Consider the following 18,925-nt stretch of genomic DNA (forward strand, 5'->3'; position numbering starts at 1 on the left):
AGGTCAGTCCACTCCCCTCTGCCTGGACTGTAGCAATCCAATCCAGCCCGACGCCGCTCAGGAGCCATCCATAGCCCCAGTGGTGAGTGAGCCCCCCATGCCGGGCTGGGCCTCCTCTCTATCACAGTCAGTGGCAGACCTCACCAAGGTGTCTCAGTCCCTAGTAGCCGTTCTGGACAAGTTGCCCTTGGGAGCTTCGGCGGGACCCAGCACGTCTCAGGACGTCCCATCTGAGCCAGCCAGCGGCAGTCGCAAGAGGCCCAGGCAGGACCTCCAGGCGGAGTCCTCCCCTCGTCCTACCTCACCCCATAGTCCCCAGCAGTCTCCCTCTCGGGCCTCCTCTCCCGAGTCAGGCGAAGCGCTTTCGGAATCGAAAGGGGTCTTAGAGCTGGATTCGGACCAGGATGCGAACATGAAGGTTACGGTGCAAAACCTCATTGCCGCGATTCACCATACCTTCGACATCGCTGACGCCCCTGCGAAATCCTCAGATCAGGAGGTTTCGTTCAGACGGGCGGAAACACCATCCAGGGTGTTTCCCTTCCATTCTGAGTTTGGAAAGATTTTTACAAAGGAGAGAGAAGATCCGACCAGACGCTTTCAAAGAGGAAAGCGTCTCGGCGTGCTGTACCCGTTTGCTAAAGAGCTCACGGACAACTGGGCCGCTTCTCCCTCGGTGGACCCTCCCGTGTCCAGACTTTCTAATAATACGGTCCTTCCGCTGTCAGGTGTGGCGTCTCTAAAAGATTCTAATGATAGGATCATAGAATCTCTAGCAAAATCTGCCTTCGAAGCGGCATCAGCAGCGGTATATCCAGTCTTTGCTTCTTCTTGGGCAGCAAAGGCCATATCCACTTGGGCAGACGACCTTCGGCAGGGCATTCTGGATAAGGCACGACCAGAGCATTTGGCCGATCTCGCCAATCAGATTTCCCATGCGGGGGATTATCTGCTTTCTGCCTCCTTGGATGCCGCATCTTGCGCAGTTCAGGCGTCAAGTAACATCGTGGCAATCCGACGTACAATTTGGCTCAAGGCCTGGCAGGCGGACTTGTCCTCTAAAAAGTCTCTGACCAATCTGCCTTTTCAGGGAGTGCGTCTCTTCGGATCACAATTGGATCAGATTATTAAGGACGCTACCGGAGGTACGAGTTCTCTTCTCCCCTCCAAGCCTCGCAGACCTCCTCCAAGGCGTCAGTTTCGTCCCTTTCGGACTTTCCGCCGTTTCAATACGGCGGAAAACCCTTCCAACCAGCAAAGGCCACAGGCACGTCAGGAAAGAAAGAAGGTTTCCTTCAGGCCCACTCCGTCCTGGCGGTCCCACTCTTCCCAGGGAAGACCGTCCAGATCTAGATCTGGACGGTCTACATCCGCATGACTACCATCGGTCTCCCGTGGGTCCCTTCCAATTGGGAGGTCGACTTCTTTTCTTCAGCGACGTCTGGCTCGCCTCAGTAGAGGACGCTTGGGTCAGAGAGGTTGTATCAACAGGATACAAAATAGAGTTCATTTCTCTTCCACGGGATCGCTTCTTCCAATCCCGTCCGCCGAGGGATCCGGCCTTGGTCCCGGGGTTCGGTTCGGCCATCGCCTCTCTTCTCAGTTCCGGGGTGATTGTGCCCGTTCCCGAATCGGAACGCTTCACAGGGTTTTATTCAAACCTGTTTGTGGTGCCGAAAAAGGACGGGGCAGTTCGGCCCATTTTGGATCTCAAGTTACTCAACAAGAGAGTTCGCCTTCGCCACTTCCGGATGGAGTCTGTACGCTCGGTAATTGCTTCCATGGAGGAGCAGGAATTCATGGGTTCCATAGACATCCGAGATGCCTATCTACATGTGCCCATATTTCACGGACATCAGAAGTTCCTGCGGTTTGCGATTCACCACGAACATTACCAGTTCGTCGCGCTTCCTTTCGGGCTCGCCACCGCTCCCAGAGTCTTCACGAAGATTATGGCGGCGTTGATGGCCTTGTTGAGGATCAGAGGTCTCGTTCTTTTTCCGTACCTCGACGATATCCTGATCAAGGCTCCCTCCTTTCAACAGGCCCGCCTAAGTGTGGCGATCGTTCTAGACACCCTGTCCAGTTTTGGGTGGATCGTGTTTCTGGGCCTTCTGTTCGACACTCGTCGGTCAAGGGTATTTCTCCCACAAGACAAGATCCTTTCCCTGCAGCAGGGCGTGCGATCATTACAGATCACACTATTTCCATCCCTCAGGACAGCCATGAGGGTCCTGGGGAAGATGGTGGCGGCGATAGAGGCAGTTCCCTTTGCCCAATTTCACGCCAGGCCACTCCAGCAGGCCATTTTGTCCAGGTGGAACAGGTCGGCTCTGTCTCTGGATCGTCCGGTTCGCCTTTCATGCCGGATCAAGCGGTCTCTCAACTGGTGGTTGACGTCTCCCCTCATTCTCTTGGGGCGGTCTTTTCTTCCCGTTCACTGGCAGATTGTCACTACGGACGCCAGCCTCATCGGCTGGGGTGCAGTGTTCCGCAATCACACTGTTCAGGGTCGATGGTCGACTCAGGAATCAGCTCTGCAGATCAATGTCCTAGAGATACGAGCGATCCATCTAGCTCTCGTCCACTGGGAAAGGCGCCTCAAGGGCCTGCCTGTCAGGATTCAGACAGACAATGCCACAGCGGTGGCGTATATCAACCGCCAAGGGGGGACACGGAGTGTCTCAGCTCTGGCGGAAGTGTCCAGAATTCTTCAATGGGCAGAGACCTTTGTTCCAACGATTTCCGCGGTTCACATTCCCGGCGTGTACAACTGGGCCGCCGATTTCCTCAGCCGCGAGGGTCTCGCGGCAGGGGAATGGTCCCTACATCCGGAGGTGTTTCATCTGCTCTGCCGTCGGTGGGGAACTCCGGATGTAGACCTCATGGCATCTCGCCTCAACAGGAAAGTCCCACAATTCGTGTCCAGGTCTCGGGACCCTCTGGCAGTGGGCGCCGACGCTCTGGCCGTCCCTTGGTCACAGTTCGAGCTCCCCTACCTGTTCCCTCCTCTGCCTCTTCTTCCCAAGTTGTTGAAGAAAATCAAAGCAGAGGGGATTCTAGTCATCCTCATCGCCCCGAATTGGCCCAGAAGGTCTTGGTTCGCGGACATTGTCAACCTTCTCGCGGACGCCCCCTGGAAGCTTCCCGACAGGGCAGATCTGCTGTCTCAAGGCCCGATTTGCCACCCCAATTCTCGGTCGCTCAATTTAACGGCGTGGCTGTTGAGACCGAGGTTTTGAGACGGGCAGGATTCTCTGATCGGGTGATTCATACCATGATCCGCGCCAGAAAGCCTTCTTCTTCGAAGATCTATTACCGTACTTGGAAAGCCTATTTCTCCTGGTGTGAGACCAATGACATCGCGCCCTTGGTTTTTTCGCTCCCTTCTATTCTGGCGTTTCTGCAGGCAGGGCTGGATGCGGGGCTTGCTCTCAGTTCCTTGAAGGGTCAAGTTTCGGCACTGTCCATTTTATTTCAGAAAACGCTGGCCTCCCGGCCCCAGGTCAAAACCTTCCTCCAGGGTGTGGCTCACACGGTTCCTCCGTACCGAGCGCCCGTGGATCCTTGGGATCTTAATTTGGTTCTTCAGGTTCTGCAGGGTCCTCCTTTTGAACCTCTCAGGGACGTTTCCCTTTCCCTCCTTTCTTGGAAAGTGGCCTTTCTGGTGGCCATTACCTCCATCCGGCGCGTGTCGGAATTAGCAGCACTTTCTTGCCGCTCTCCTTTTTTGGTCCTTCATCAGGACAAGGTAGTTCTGCGGCCTCCGCCCTCTTTTCTTCCGAAGGTGGTATCTTCGTTTTACCTTAATGAGGACATTGTTCTGCCATCCTTCTGCCCGAGCCCAGCTCACCCTCGGGAGCGGTCCTTGAACAAGCTGGACCTAGTCAGGGCATTGAGAGTCTATCTAGCCTGGACGACTTCCTTGCGGAAGTCAGACTCTCTGTTCATCATTCCTGACGGGGCGAGGAAAGGTCACCCAGCCTCAAAGGCCACTATTGCGCGCTGGATCAGATCGGCAATTTTGGAGGCATACCGGGTCAAGCATCGAGTGGCCCCTCCAGGGGTCAGAGCGCACTCTACCCGGGCGGTGGGTGCCTCCTGGGCGGTGCGCGCCTCCTGGGCGGTGCGCCACAGAGCTTCCGCGCTGCAGCTTTGCAAGGCTGCAACGTGGTCATCGGTTCACACCTTTGTGAAATTCTACAGGGTCCACACCTACGCTTCGGTCGACGCCAGCCTAGGTAGAAGGATTCTGCAGGCTGCGGTGGCGAGTCCACTGGCCTGATGGAAGTTTGTTTCCCACCCCAGGGACTGCTTTGGGACGTCCCATGGTCTCTGTGTCCCCCAATAAGGCGAACGAGAAAACAGGATTTTTTGGGTTGCTTACCGTAAAATCTGTTTCTCGGAGCCTTCATTGGGGGACACAGCACCCTCCCATGTTCTACAACTCCTGTTCTTATGTTTGTCGGTTTGTTACAGTTGAGTTGTTTGTTCTGTTCTCAATCTATTCTGTTACTTCTACTGCTTTCTCACTAACTGAGGAACTTCCTGCCGGTCGGTGGGGTGTATACGGCGGAGGAGGGGCTAACCTTTTTTTGTGCATAGTGTCAGCCTCCTAGTGGCAGCAGCATACACCCATGGTCTCTGTCCCCCAATGAAGGCTCCGAGAAACAGATTTTACGGTAAGCAACCCAAAAAATCCTGTTTTTTTTTTGTAATAGGCTTCAGCGCAGATTGAACAAAATAAACCTTAGAGGGCCAGCTGCCATTTAACTGAACTGTAGGGTCATCAAAATGTTACATTTAAAAAAAAAAATCCTTATAATGTCCTCACCGGCCCCTTCACTTCTCACAGTCACCTGTCTGGTCCTTGCCTTGCCACATCTTGTTATCTCCGCTGCGCTTTCTCTTACACTAGGCTGAGACTTCCCGCACTGACTAGGCCTGAGAGAGTTCTGCGCATGCGTGTAAGGTCACTGGGCATGTCTTCACCTTATGCTCTTTGGATCCAACGCATGGTCTGCACATACCTCATCTCCTGGCCAGTGGAGGAAGCAAAAGAGGATACAGATAGGACAGCAAGGGATCACAGCTGGTTTGAGGTAAAGGATTTTCTGCTTGATATTAAACATGTTTTACCTCACTGACAGAATCAGCTGTGACATCCCCTGCTGTCCTGTCTGTATCCTCTCTTTTGCTTCCTCCCCTGCCCAGGAGCTGTGGTATGATCAGACCAGGTCCCTGTACGGTCAGACACAGCCATTACACAGTACACAGCAGGGGCACATTTATAAGATTATCTCAGCACAGGAACATTTTATTTAATCACATCCAATAGTGGAAGTTATTATTATTCCAATATCTATTAATGAAAATCGCTTTAAATTTGCAGAGAATTTCTTGCTTAAATCCTCACAAACAAGTGAATTTGAGTTTTGCCCGATTTGCCTTGGTTTAAACACGTACATGAAAAAATGGTACTGTTGTCATCAGTGTTTCGGATCAGTGTTTGGTCCGTGAATCTGGATGCAGCACATACATGCAATACAGTCCCTAAGACCTTCGAGTTTTATGTATGTGTGATCTAATGTTACAACTTGCGTAATGACCAGAAATAGTGTTATTCCTTAACCACACACTAGGATGCTTATTCTAAAGACTCAAGCAAAGCAGGTGCAAAAATGTATTGTTATGTAAAGGATTAAGTGATAACATTGATTGAGAAAATACCCTGAAACCCCCAAATGCTGTTTATTGTCTAACAGGGACCTCAGCACCTGAAAGTGAGAAGAAACCAATGTTTGCACCTGTTGGGCAATCCAGACTTTACAAGAAATTCTCATTTGATGGTAAGTGACAAGACATGTATAGATAGAGAGCAGTATACCCTTCATTTCACCTCCTTCTCTATCTCTTAATGCTTATCAGAAGGTGCTCAGGACTTAGAATCAGCATTACATAATGCAGGTAATGCAATTCTAGTGAATTTTTTCATATGTGTACATTTTATTTTATATTCATTCATTTATTTAAAGAGATCAGTAAAAAAGTAGAAAAAACATGAAACAATAACCGAATAAAATAACTTAAAGGGGGTTGTCTTGTAAATGGCAATTACCACCCAACCACATGGCAGAAAGCAATTTTGTGATTGCTGGAGGTCAGGCTGCGAAGATACCCACTGATCCATTGGGGGTCCCGTTTGTGAATGAAGTGTTAAGGCCCCGTCTCAATAAGCGATCTCGGTAGCGAGATCGCTGCTGAGTCACAACTTTTGTGACGTAACAGCGATCTCACCAGCGAGATTGCTGTGTGTGACAGTGATCAGCGAGCGGCCCCCCTGCCGGTATCGCTGATCGCTGGAAGAAACCTCTGGACATTTCTTTGGTCGCTGGTCTCCCACTGGCCAGCACGCATCGCTGTGTGTGACAGGTGGGAGACCAGCGATCAGGTGTAAAAAATAATAAAAAAAATAAAAAATATAGTTATTCTCACCTTCCGACGTCCCGTTCAGCCATCCTGCCTCTCTCCATGCTCCGGTCCCAGTAATCCTTTGCACGAATGACCGCGAGACTTTGTTATCCCTCGAGACCGTGACATCTCGCGGTCATTCTCGCAAAGGATCACTGGGACCGGAGCGTGGAGAGGGGCAGGATGGCTGAACGGGACGTCGGAAGGTGAGAATAACTATATTTTTTATTTTGATTCTATTTTTTACAGCGATAGCCAGCGATGCCGGGCGCTCGTCATCGCTGTGCTGATCGCTGGTGAAGCTGTCTGTGTGACAGCTCACCAGCGATCACATAGCGACTTACTAGCGATCCTGACACCTTGATATCGGTGTCGGGATCGCTGGTAAGTCGCTTAGTGTGACGGGGCCTTTACTGAGCATGTGCGGCCAATGCTTCATTGCCTGTCTATAACGCCTATAGGCTATTAATAAATAATAATAATCTTTATTTTTATATAGCGCTAACATATTCTGCAGCGCTTTACAGTTTGCACACATTATCATCACTGTCCCCGATGGGGCTCACAACCTAAATTCCCTATCTGTATGTCTTTGGAATGTGGGAGGAAACCCACGCAAACACGGGGAGAACATACAAACTCCTTGCAGATGTTGTCCTTGGTGGGATTCGAACCCAGAACCCCAGCGCTATTAACCCCTCTCCGATATGACTTGTGACTCGTAAGTCACATGTAGTGAGCCGATGTATGGAGTGGGCACAGGGGCATTGATTGGAAGAGTATAAAGGTTATGGGTCTCTGGAAATGGCGACATAAACCAATTTATTTGTTTTTTGTTTTTTTTACAAAATGTAATTTTTTTGTTACACTACATAAAAAAAAAAAACTTTGCAAGGTTGATATCGCAGTAATCATACTGACTTGTAGAATCATAATGCCAGCTCATTTTTATCGCACAATGAACTTTGTAAAAACAAAATTGAAAAAAAAAAGAAAGCAATTTGATTTAGTTATGGCTCTTGGACAAAGGGAGGAAAAAAAGTATGTGCTTAAAACATAATATCATCCGATCAGAAAACAGATAATGAACAGTTAATGAAGCAATGGTCGTACCTACAGATTTTTAGTGAATGTTATGTGGATTTTGGAGGCCGTACGTGTGAACAAAGTCTTGATTTGTAGACTTCATAATGATCATAACAATAATTGCACTGTAAAAATTGCACAAAAAACTTCCTACTAATAGCACTGTATGCAGTTGATCTAAAAAGAATGCAGCTCTGGCAAAAATTAAGAGAGCACTTTCAAATGTTCAGTTTGTCAAATTTTTATATTTGTAGGTATATTTTTGAGTAAAATGTAAATTGCTCTTTTATTCTATAAACTACTGACAACATGTGTCCGAATTTCCAAGCACTAAATTTTGTATTTTTTTTCTGAAAATGAGAAATGGTCAAAATCACAAAAATGCAGTGCTTGCAGACCTCAAATAATGCTAAGAAAACAAGTTCATAATCATTTAGAAACAACAATACTAATGTTTTAGCTCAGGAAGAGTACAGAAATCAATATTTTGTGGAATAACCATGATTTTTAAAAACAGCTTTCATGTGTCTTGGCATGCTTTCCACCAGTCTTTCACACTGCTTCTGGCGCAAAAATTAAGCAGTTCTTCTTTGTTTGATGGCTTGTGACTATCCATCATCCTCTTGATTACATTCCAGAGGTTTTCAATGGGGTTCAGGTCTGGAGAATGGGCTGCCCATGACAGGGTTTTGATGTGGTGGTTGTCACGCTGCCTGTCACGCCGCTCCCACCTGGGGGCGGGACCTCGGGTTCGTCGTCACCACCTCCGGTGCCGCGGCCGCTCCGAGGGTCCCGTCGGGCGCGCACGCGCACCTCTCGCTCCTAGCTCCATGGTTGCGCTATGTGTGCACGCGCGCTCTGCCCAGCTCTGTCTTTGGTCTTGTCCTCTCTATGATACTGGAGGACTTGACCCGGAAGTTCTAGGACTCAGGTGCTATATCAGGCTACCTCTTCCTATGGGAGGTGCCTGATTATTGTTGTACTTCCTGGCTTGGTCTGCCGTGTCCCTGCCTGGCTGTGCACTGTATTCGGGTCCTCTGCCTTGTACTCTATTGTGCCTCTTGGCACATGCTCTGAACCTGCACTCTGCCTTGTACTCTATTGTGCCTCTTGGCACACGCTCTGAAACTGCATTCTGCCTTGTACTCTATTGTGCCTCTTGGCACACGCTCTGAACCTGTACTCTGTCTTGTACTCTATTGTGCCTCTTGGCACTTGCTCTGAACCTGTACTCTGCCTTGTACTTTGCTGTGCCTCTTGGCACACGCTCTGAACCTGCACTCTGCCTTGTACTCTGTTGTGCCTCCTGGCACACGCTCTGATCCTGCACTCCGCCTTGTACTCTGTTGTGCCTCCTGGCACACGCTCTGATCCTGCACTCTGCCTGGTTCTCTGTTGTGCCTTCTGGCACTCGCTCTATCCTGTACTCCGTTCCAGTGCTCTGTTGTGCCTCCTGGCACACCTGCTGTCTAGCTCTGTATTCTGGCGTGCTCCTTTGCACGCATCCCGCTTTGCACGTTCCTGCAGACACACTCACTCGTGTCTCCTGTGAGCTGGCCGCCTGGTGCCAGCAGTCGTGGTACCTAACCCCCTGCTTGCCCCTGACACTCCCTGTATAGGGGGTGGTCCTCACTAGGTCAGCTCGCCCTGGGCGGGTTGGTGCCACGACCCAAAGGGTCCACTCCAGGAGTCGTCACAGTGGTCTCTTAATTTTTGCTAGAGCTGTATATTACTACACCTAAAACCATGGTATCCTTAAATGCAACTACCACCCCATAGCAGCATTTACACTATTTAGTGCCTGGCTCTTGGAAAAGATGCGGCTAGGCTCCAATGATGCTGCCCTCCTGGAGGAGAACACAGCGATGGAAGTGATCAATTTTCCAAATGGTTTGAAACCTGTTTCCTTAAAGCTACATTTAAAGACAACCCCTTTTTTTAAACTAAATCAACTGATCACAGCGGCTCCTTTTACCCCCCCATCGTTCAACTGTATTGCTAAGTAAGCTGTGTGTGGCCACTCAGAAAATTCTAGCAATACATGCCGTCCATGTAATGCATAGGTGTGATAGGACAGCCCCCAAAGATGCTTACTGTCTTTTTTTTTCCTCTTTGATTCCTGGGACAAAGATGGGAATAAACCACTTGACGGGATGCTGGCTGAGGACAATAATGAAACTTCTAAGAAATCAAATCCAGTGAAAGTCAGTGGTAAGTCAAGTGTATATCCAGGGATTTTACACATTTCTTTATTGCTAACAAGAGGATACGCTAATAGCTGGTGCAACAAGTGGAAACAGAAAATTGTCAAACCACTAATAACAAGTAAGAACAAACCTTTGTGGCTGCTCATAGTTTTAGAATTGCAGAGAATATTTAATTGATCCTGACAGATGGGCCAAGGTATCGTTATTGCAGCTAAACCTGTTTTATGTTGAAAAGCGGCAGTGTTTCAGAGAAAACATACCTTTAAGAGTCAACTTGGAGATGCAGTGTGGATGACTGATCCAAGAGGTGTATACCCAGCGTCTTTTCCCTGCCCCTCTCCCCTTTGACAGGTGACTCCCTATACACACGCTTGGGGATAGACCTCTCCGTCAAGTGGAGCAGGTAAAAGCTGCCAGGGACTTGCCTCTTGGAACTAGTTATCATGGATGCATCAGCTAGTTATCTGCTTCTAAAAGTATGTTCTCTTTGAAACGCCTATGGTTCTTCAGCATAAATCAGCTGTTATGATTCCCTTTAACCTTATTCCCATATTTAAAGTACTTCACAAGGGCCTTGTATACAATTCCAAGCAGAGCACTTGCAGGGTTTGGAGGTGCCCACTGGGCAATTGCAAGGTACTTTACATAAAGGAATTAACGATAATTTTCTCTGATTTTCTAAGTATATAAACTGCTACAAAGCTATATTGCCCCTTGTTTCTTTTTTTCGGTCCACTGTTTAGCGCTATTGGAAGTTTTAATCCTTCTTGACCAATTTTGGCACTTACTGTCATAAAAAAACCCATTGCCGCCTCGAATAAAGATTAGGGAAGTATTAAGGCACTTTGCTCATTTAGCAAGTGACCAATCTTAGCACACACTGTCTTAAGAACACCTCTGGTCACCATGAATACGTTGTGGTATTTGCTATTTTTGCATTGCTATCTTTATTGTTCTCTCTAATTTGTGGTCCATCTTTGCTACAGACAATGCTATGTTGATATCCTTCCGGGTTGCATGCACAGCATTTCGGGTAGTGTATGTAATGTTTTATTATAATTCCTTCACATTAATTTCTCCACTTTGTTGCCGTACAGATGCTGTAATTGTTAGCCCATCAAGACCTTCCCCAGCGTCTCACAGGAAAAACGATGTGAATTTTGAGGAGGATACTGATGACATTATGGATGCTCTGGGATTTGGAGACCATCTTGAAAGTCCTCATAAGGAGAAGAGGTAAGAGGAAGTACAATTACAGCTTGGTGTGATATATTAATTACTGCCCCATACACCAGACACAGTTTTACCAATGTATATTAGCTCTTCTGAGAGATAAAGAATAATTAGCCTCTCTTAGGTGAATGGGAGCCTATAGATATAGTTGACTTGCGCAGACAGAGCTTTCAAGCATTCAGGGTACCCACGGCAAATGGACGCTACAAAACGAACACATCCTAACGTATTGGGTATTTTTATTTTTTCAGCTCTGCATCACGACGTTCCAAATTTGATGAGCTGCTTGGGAGAGGGACTTCTGCCAAACTGTTGGAGAGGCCATTAACCGGGGAAAAGAAGGAATTCAAACTGGATCCTAAGTACCAGAAAATGGCAGGTATGAGAAATGTAATCTTAATTTAATAGTTAATGTTCACTAGAACAAGCACAATAATAAGGAACCTTTCACAGAAAAGGGAGATCCTTTAGGAGATGAAGACTTGGCTTTTGGTTCCTACCAACCTACTATGGCATTCAGTCCAGAAGGTCGGCCATCACGCAGATCATCAGTCAGGTATTTTGGCCAAACAAGTTCTGTCATTTATTTATCCAGATCATATAGTTTATAGAGGTTTACTGAGAGAAAAAGAAACTTACTTCTGCCAAAATGGTACAATAATAAAAATTTGTATATGCTATTTAATTTCTCACGGCTTCTTCCCTGCTGTCATCTCTGTATTCACTCCTGTAGTAGGATGTGGCCGCAGTGGCATCATTTTGGTATGGCAATCATGGCCCGATGTACTGACAATAGTATGTCACTACTCTGGCCTATGATTGGCCAACCTTTTTCAGTGTCATTACCCAGTATCAGTATTGGGGTCAGAGCATCAACAGCAGTAAAGTAACTGTGAAGAATTCTGGTAGTATGTGTGGTGATCGTTTTATTACTTAATTTTGATTATTGGTATACAATGATACCATAATTATAGAATTTTCATCTGCAACTTTATTTTTCACTTTTCTTTGTGTGCTTTTTTTTTAACATTTGCCTTTTTAAAAAAACACCAAGATTTTCTGCAGAAAGTAACGGTGCATTAAAAGCTGATGCAAGATCTCGCTCGGCCACCCCTGCGGGCCGGAGTCCAGCAAGGGAGGAGAAGAGTGGAGCTGACTGGTTAGGTCTCAAAGACGAAGATGTCCCGGATCTAACTCCTTTAAGGGAGCCTCCACGACCCTCCACTGTTACACCTAGTGCTACTGGTCGACCACCATCTGGAACTAAATCAGATGCTAGATTGGCTACACAAATAAAAACCTCCCAGATTGACACCCCGGCTGTGCAGCAGGATGATGATGAGTGGTTGATGTCCTCATTGTCTAGGAGTAAGGCTCAAAAACAAGAGAAGTTGGAAGAACAAAACGTTCAGAATCGAAATGATGTTAAAGAGACTTCTGTAGGCAGGTCTGTAAGACTCAACTATTATTTGCATTTTCTACCTCATATAACATTTTATTTATTTTGCTTATGTTAATAGCCATTCATTTTCAAAGCGCTTTAAATACATCATCTTCACTGTCCCCATGGTGGCTCACAATCTAAACTCCCTATCAGTATGTCTTTTGGAATAAGGGAGGAAGCCGGAGACATCCGAGGAAGCCAACACAAACACGGGGAGAACATACAAACCCCTTGCAGATGTTGACCTTGGGGTAATTCGCACTCAGGACCCCAGAGCTGCAAAGCAACAGTGCTACCCACTGAGCAACCGACCTACAATGTTTCCCACACAGTGACATATTCTTATTTGCAACTATTAGGAACTGGATTAGAGAAAGTTATTAGGCAGGATTCTTACATCGCTACATAACCTCGTCCTGTAACGTATATACATTTTTAAGTTGGGCTATTTCCAGTTTATATAAAGTTCATCTATAATGAGAGTATACTGCTTTATTTAACCATGACCAGTCGGCTGAGTTATTATACCATCTGCCCAATCACACTGGTTTCATGTGATTATAGCCTTTAAGAAAGAATCCAGCTCGCTCATACTTATATGTCGTTATTAGGAATGTATTAATGAGCCTTTCGTAATTTCTGGCGTTACCCACCTTTACTCTGCAGTGATTATAAGACAGCTGGATATGTTAATGGTCATCATTCCTTGATGAGAAAGCAGAAAGAAGTGGTTGAAGTGCTGGAATTCTGAGCACGCTGAGCTAGAGATGAGCGAACGTGCCTGGATAAGGTGTTCTAGCATGCTCGTGTGCTAACAGAGTATCTTCGGCATGCTCGAAAAATATGTCTGAGTCCTTGCATCTGTCTGTCTCGCAGCTGTTAGACAGCCGCAACACCTGCAGGGATTGGCTGTTTGTTAGGCAATCCCTACATGTTGTGAGGTGCCAAGGGGAGAGGTACTAGAAAACAGGTATATTTCTCCCCGTTTCATTTCATATGTCTCCCTGTACTGATGATGAAGCCAGTTTATTTCACTGTAATCCAGTCCTGGTTTCCTTAGTGATCAGCATGGAAAAGGCTGGTGGTTCCCCGTCCACGCGTTCAATCCAGGTATTGGTTTCCTGACTGGTCCAGCTGATATAATCAGGAGGAGCTGGGATCTCTCAGTCTTTCTTGTCTGCTGAGCTGGGAGCTGACACAGTAAGATTACATGGACTTCTTTGCTGTTATATAGGTTTATTTTGTAGTTAGCCTGCTATTGTTAGTTAGTGGCCAGACGGCCTTAGATGTTTTATTTCATGTTTGGCATGTGTAACATTGAATAACAAGTGTGCACAATAAATATGCCGTGTCCATATCCATGTGGAACTTGCTAGTCTGCTGTAGTGACTCCATAGCCACCCGCTTGTGCCAAAGCAAAGATCCCAGCTGAGCTATCTATTCCCACAATGTGTTGCAGCTGTCAAACAGCCGCGAGAAATGCAGTTGCGGGGACTCGAACATATTATTCAAGCACGCTAAATACACTCAATTAGCACCAAGCATGCTCAGATAGCACCTTATCAAGGCACATTCACTCATCACTACTCTGGACTTAAAATTATGAGTCTGCTGTATTCTATGCTATTGGCTAATTTGACATTACTATTCTGCTCCGTTTGCCATAGTAGCTCAGGTGACCTGACAGATTCTGATGGCTGATCCGATTCATCCTGTCCGACACTGTCATTTATAGATAAACTCTTTGCAGTGTAAAATGGTTTTCTGCTTCTTTACACAGTGGTCCGGTTGGGTCTGCGAATACCATCCAACAGTCAGACCGTGGCAAGACCATTCAAGAGATCACACCAGTCTTAGCTGAAGTATCTGGGTGGGTACGATTGTCTGGCAATCTATTTTGTGTCTGCATGCAACACTTTTTTTGGTTAGCCGTATTCATGAAATCATTTACTCTTTTCATAGACCTCCTTTACCATGGGAAATTGGTGTGAAAGCAGCATCCACCACCACTCCTACATCTTCCATCACTCCTACATCTTCCACACAGAAGGAAAACGTTGTTCCAGGTACCGTGACCAGAATTATGTTGTTTATTGTATTTAGTCATCCCCCTTTTCAATGGAGTTTGGTGATGGTGGTGGAAATTTTAGCGACCTCTCTACCGAATCACTGACTTCCCTTGTATTGCAGCTCCTTCAGCTATGCTTTCAGAAATGTACAGAGACAAAGATAAGGTCAGTCAGTCATAGTGTTATACTTTACATAAACCTCATTTCTCTTTCTAAATCTCACATGTATTTACTCCTTTTTTCTTATTTTTTTGCTTCAGCCATTTGCTGTTCAGTCTAAGATCCAAGAAGGCAAGAAGGAAATTCATAGTGATGTCTTACATAACAAGTTACTAGATCTTGAGACTCAGGTATCATATCTTGGGTCTGGAGGGATATTTTAAAGGCTTACATATTCCAAAAAATAAAGTCTAAAAGTTGAATGGTTTGTGTGCATTACAGATAAGAAAACTTCATCTGGAGCGTGAACAGCAAAACCTGTTACTGGAGACTTTGCAACAAAGGCACAAGGAAGATCTTGAACTAATAGAGAGTGCACACAGGTACCTAGAGATATACGTGGGAGTGCAGTGAATTCTTGACTCCTGGTGTTGTCTATGGAGAATAAGGCTAGCTAGGAGCAGCATAAAAATTGTTAGGTATCATTTATTATGATTTCAGTCGTTCCTTTTTGTGCATAAAGTTACATGTTTTATTCTTTAGTTCAATTTCATTTCTCTGTTTTATTTTCAATCTGTCTTGAAAGCCATCTGTCTATTGTCTCTATCTGAAATTGAATCTCTTGGAATTCACATGTTATTTTCACACCACATATCCAGTCACTTGCATGATCTTGTCACTGTACCTCAAAACATCTCGAGAATCCGACCTTTCTGTATTGCTTCATTAGGGAACACAGTAAACCATGGGGTGTATGCTGCTGCCGCTAGTAGGCTGATATAATGCAAAAGAAAAAAAGATAGTTCCTCCCCAGCAGGGTACATCCGCCAACTGACACAAAGTTAATCGCTTTTACCTTAGTGTCAGTAGGAGGCAGACACTGGTCTGGTTCCAGTCCCGTTTCTTCCCTAGGTTTTGTTTGATTTCCCATTTTCTTTCAGATATGGCTTGTGAGGGAAACAGGATTGAGTTATGTCACTATGTCACTTCCACCTAGAGACCAAGATCATAGTGTGGCGTTGTGTTACTACTGTACCCTCTCTGGTCTACTAGACAGGACCCTAACCCAGTAACACAGAAAGAGTGTTTGGGGCTTCCCGGCCTACAGTCCTTGCCACTAGTCCTCTGCCTGCTCGACCCCAAGAGCCAGACGGAGCAGGGAGGGAAGACTAATCTGTTACCTTACAGCCGCGCGACTGTCAGTGTCTGGGACATCTGATGACCATCTTCCAATACCGGTCTGTGAAGAAGGATTCGGGAACTTCAGGACAGATGTCGAATAAGATCTTCCCAGGCTAATCCGTGGCAGTTAGGGGGGCTAAAAAAAACGAAAAAGGCCCTAGTCTTCCCTTTTACTTAATTTTTTTTTGCTCTGCCATGGTCAGTTCGCACATTAAGTTCCCTTTCCCGATCAGCTGCGCCTTATTCTCTCCGGCGGCCTTGTTTATAAATTTAGCCTGGCCATTCGCACGCTCCGGCTTTCACGCATCCCTCTACCCACCGCTCTCAGCCTATCAGGACACGCCACTCATTTAGATGCACGGGAACTCTGTGCGCCTTTTTATGACACTGTCTCTTCCTCTTCTCACGGCACCATCTTCTAGTCGCCGGCTATTCTAGAGACCGTTGCAGGCTCTGCAGTTCCCATGAACCTAGGAGCTCACCACTTGGAACCACACTGATCCACTGTTGTTTCCAGTTTCACAAGGGCACAGGATCCAGGACCTGAGGAAACTCTATCACTGGAGGGCATCTATCTATCCCCAGCATCGCTCTTTCGCTGGTACATTTCTTCACCTCTATGCCTAACCCCAGGGAGTGTCCCTCCCATCTTCCTGCTATTGTTCTACACTTTGCATGTTTTTTCTGTAAGAGGAAATTTCCCTCTGATCAGACATCATCCCTCTGCCTAGATTGTAGTCCCCCACCATGCTATTCTCCCAGGAGACCCTCCACTGCACACAATGAGAGCACGCCCCCTCCTCCCAAGTGCCAGGGGGTCCTGTCCACTTACATGGGCTTTTCTGGACCCTCTTGTTTCCTAAACCCACCATTGTAGATCACACATAAGTTTCAAAAAGCGTCTCCGTACTAGCTCATCATCCAGTTCTCCATCGCCTTCAACGTCCTCCATGATAGGATCCCTCTCCATTGCTCCTGCGACTCAGGAATCAGACCCCCGTTCTGAGTCAGATTCCAGTCTGGACTCTGAACAAATTTCCAAACTATGGTACATATTGAATAGACTGATTCTGACTGTTAATCAGACTATTAACGTACAAGATGTGGAGACCTCACCCTCAGAGCAAATGTATCCTTCAGGTAGACGAATAGCTTCCCCGGGCTTTTGCCAACCACAAAGAATTTGACGGAATTTTTACAAGGGAATAGGAGCATCCAGAAAGGCATTATCAGAGAAGAAAATGCATGGAGTTCTTGTATCCATTTACGTCCGACCTGCTACAGAAATGAAAAGAGTCTCCCAGCTCTGCACTAACAACATCATCATCACTCTGAAGGATCCCTCCGACAGTCACACCGAAGATGTTGCCAAACCTGCCTTCAAGGTGGTGGGTTCGGCCCTCTGTTGCAATGTGTGGATATCAAAGTCCGTTTCAGCCTTGGCAAAACTACTTCTCAAATGAATTCTGTCGGGTCCTCCCAAAAGATAATGGCAACTGTCATAGCTATTCTTTGAAGCAGAGGCATTCTTGTTTTCCCTTATTTGGATGACATTCTGATCAATGCTCTCCCCCCTCAGCATGTCACGAGAGTCTGCAGATCACTCTGGACACCCTCTCTCATCTCGGCTGGATAATCAACAGCACGAAGTTGTCTCTGATTCCCTCCCAACCCATAGTTTTCCTGGGAGTGCTGTTGAACACCAGCCTGGCAAGTTTCTATCTGCCAGAACAAAAGTACTCTCTGAATCAGCTTGTCACACTTCCTTCACAGGTCAGCAAGTCCCTGGAATGGTGGAGATGCTCCCCCCTCATCCGTCGCAGAAGATTATTGCTGCAAATGCGTTTGAAGGTCGTAACAACGGACGACAGTTTGCTCGGTTGGGGAGCAGTTTTTCAAAACCAGACAGTCCAGGGCCGATGGAGCGCTCAGGAATCATCCCTTCCCATCAACATTCTGGAACTCAGAGCAATCCTTCTTGCTCTTCACTGGCAGAACCTTCTCACGGGCCATCCAATATAAGTCCAATCCGGCAATGCCACGGCGGTGGCATACATCAACCACCAAAGAGGAACTCAAAGTCGAGTAGTGATGTCAGAGGTGGCTCAGATCCTGTCATGTGCCGAACTAAACATACCAGCAATCCCAGTGGTAAACATCGTGGGAGTGTACAAATGGGCTGCTGACTGAGGGCCTCGCCGTCGGTTTTCGACAAGATCTACCTCAGATGGGGAACTGTCGATATCGATCTGATGGCCTCCAGACTGAACCACAGTTTGTATCCAGATCTTGAGAACCCCACTAGCGGTCGCCGACGATGCGCAGGCAATATCCTGGTCCCAGTTCTCCCTCCCATACTTGTTTCCTCTGCCGTTGATTCCCAGAGTGGTCAAGAAGATCAAGGCGGAAGGAGTGCTTGTCATACTCGTCGCTCCAGACTGGCACAGAAGATCTTGGTACGCAGGAGTAATCTCCCCCAGATCTCCTCTCGCAGGACCCTCTCTGCCAACAGAATTTTCAGTCTTTCAAATTAACGGTATGGCTGTTGAAGCTGTGATACTGAAGTCTGCTGGTTAAGGTTATCCAGACCATGATCAAGGCAAGGAAGTCTTCGTCATTTTGCATTTACCGCCTGTGGTGTAATGACCACTGTGTCCACTAGGGGGCGCTGTGTGGATGTCCCAAGAGCACGGATGAGTGGCAGAATCCTGAAGGATAGTTATGTATCTCAAAGTGGGTGGCTTTGAGATGGAGACTTGTGTATGTGTGATCAGCAATATCATGGCTGAGGTGTTGTTTCTAAGTATATGGGAGAAGTCTTCAGGTAACTAGAGAGATGGGCGGGTTCTGGTTACCTACAAATCCATCCAGGGGTGTGTCTGATAACACCTATAGTAAAAGGCTATGTGAGTATGTGAAGGACCTGTGATGAGGTCATGTGACCCGGTGGGCGTGGCTACGGACCATATATGGTGGCCAGGGTAGGTCACATGGGTGAATGCTGGGATCTGATTGGTCCAGCTTGGACGGTCCCGTGAGGAGAAGGATCTCCTGGCTAACAGCCTGTGGAGCGG

General features: G+C 46.9%; 1 protein-coding gene across 3 annotated transcripts in view; it reads left to right on the forward strand.

Annotated features, from left to right (window-relative positions):
- Positions 1-18,925, forward strand: part of FBF1 (Fas binding factor 1) — an 86,405-nt gene that overhangs the window by 21,256 nt on the left and 46,224 nt on the right. For 2 of the 3 annotated variants that reach the window (XM_073587910.1, XM_073587912.1), the window contains 12 exons: positions 5,766-5,849; positions 5,929-5,967; positions 9,688-9,768; positions 10,862-11,000; positions 11,249-11,376; positions 11,451-11,553; positions 12,052-12,444; positions 14,222-14,311; positions 14,404-14,507; positions 14,632-14,675; positions 14,771-14,860; positions 14,952-15,052. In XM_073587910.1, the coding sequence (XP_073444011.1) occupies positions 5,766-5,849; positions 5,929-5,967; positions 9,688-9,768; positions 10,862-11,000; positions 11,249-11,376; positions 11,451-11,553; positions 12,052-12,444; positions 14,222-14,311; positions 14,404-14,507; positions 14,632-14,675; positions 14,771-14,860; positions 14,952-15,052 (1,396 nt within the window). The remainder of the gene's footprint in view (positions 1-5,765; positions 5,850-5,928; positions 5,968-9,687; positions 9,769-10,861; positions 11,001-11,248; positions 11,377-11,450; positions 11,554-12,051; positions 12,445-14,221; positions 14,312-14,403; positions 14,508-14,631; positions 14,676-14,770; positions 14,861-14,951; positions 15,053-18,925) is intronic. The other variant, XM_073587911.1, reaches the window with a different exon arrangement.

Source organism: Dendrobates tinctorius, unplaced genomic scaffold (assembly GCF_039654945.1).
Source record: "Dendrobates tinctorius isolate UK_male_01 unplaced genomic scaffold, ASM3965494v1 ptg000103l, whole genome shotgun sequence".
NCBI lineage: Eukaryota > Metazoa > Chordata > Amphibia > Anura > Dendrobatidae > Dendrobates > Dendrobates tinctorius.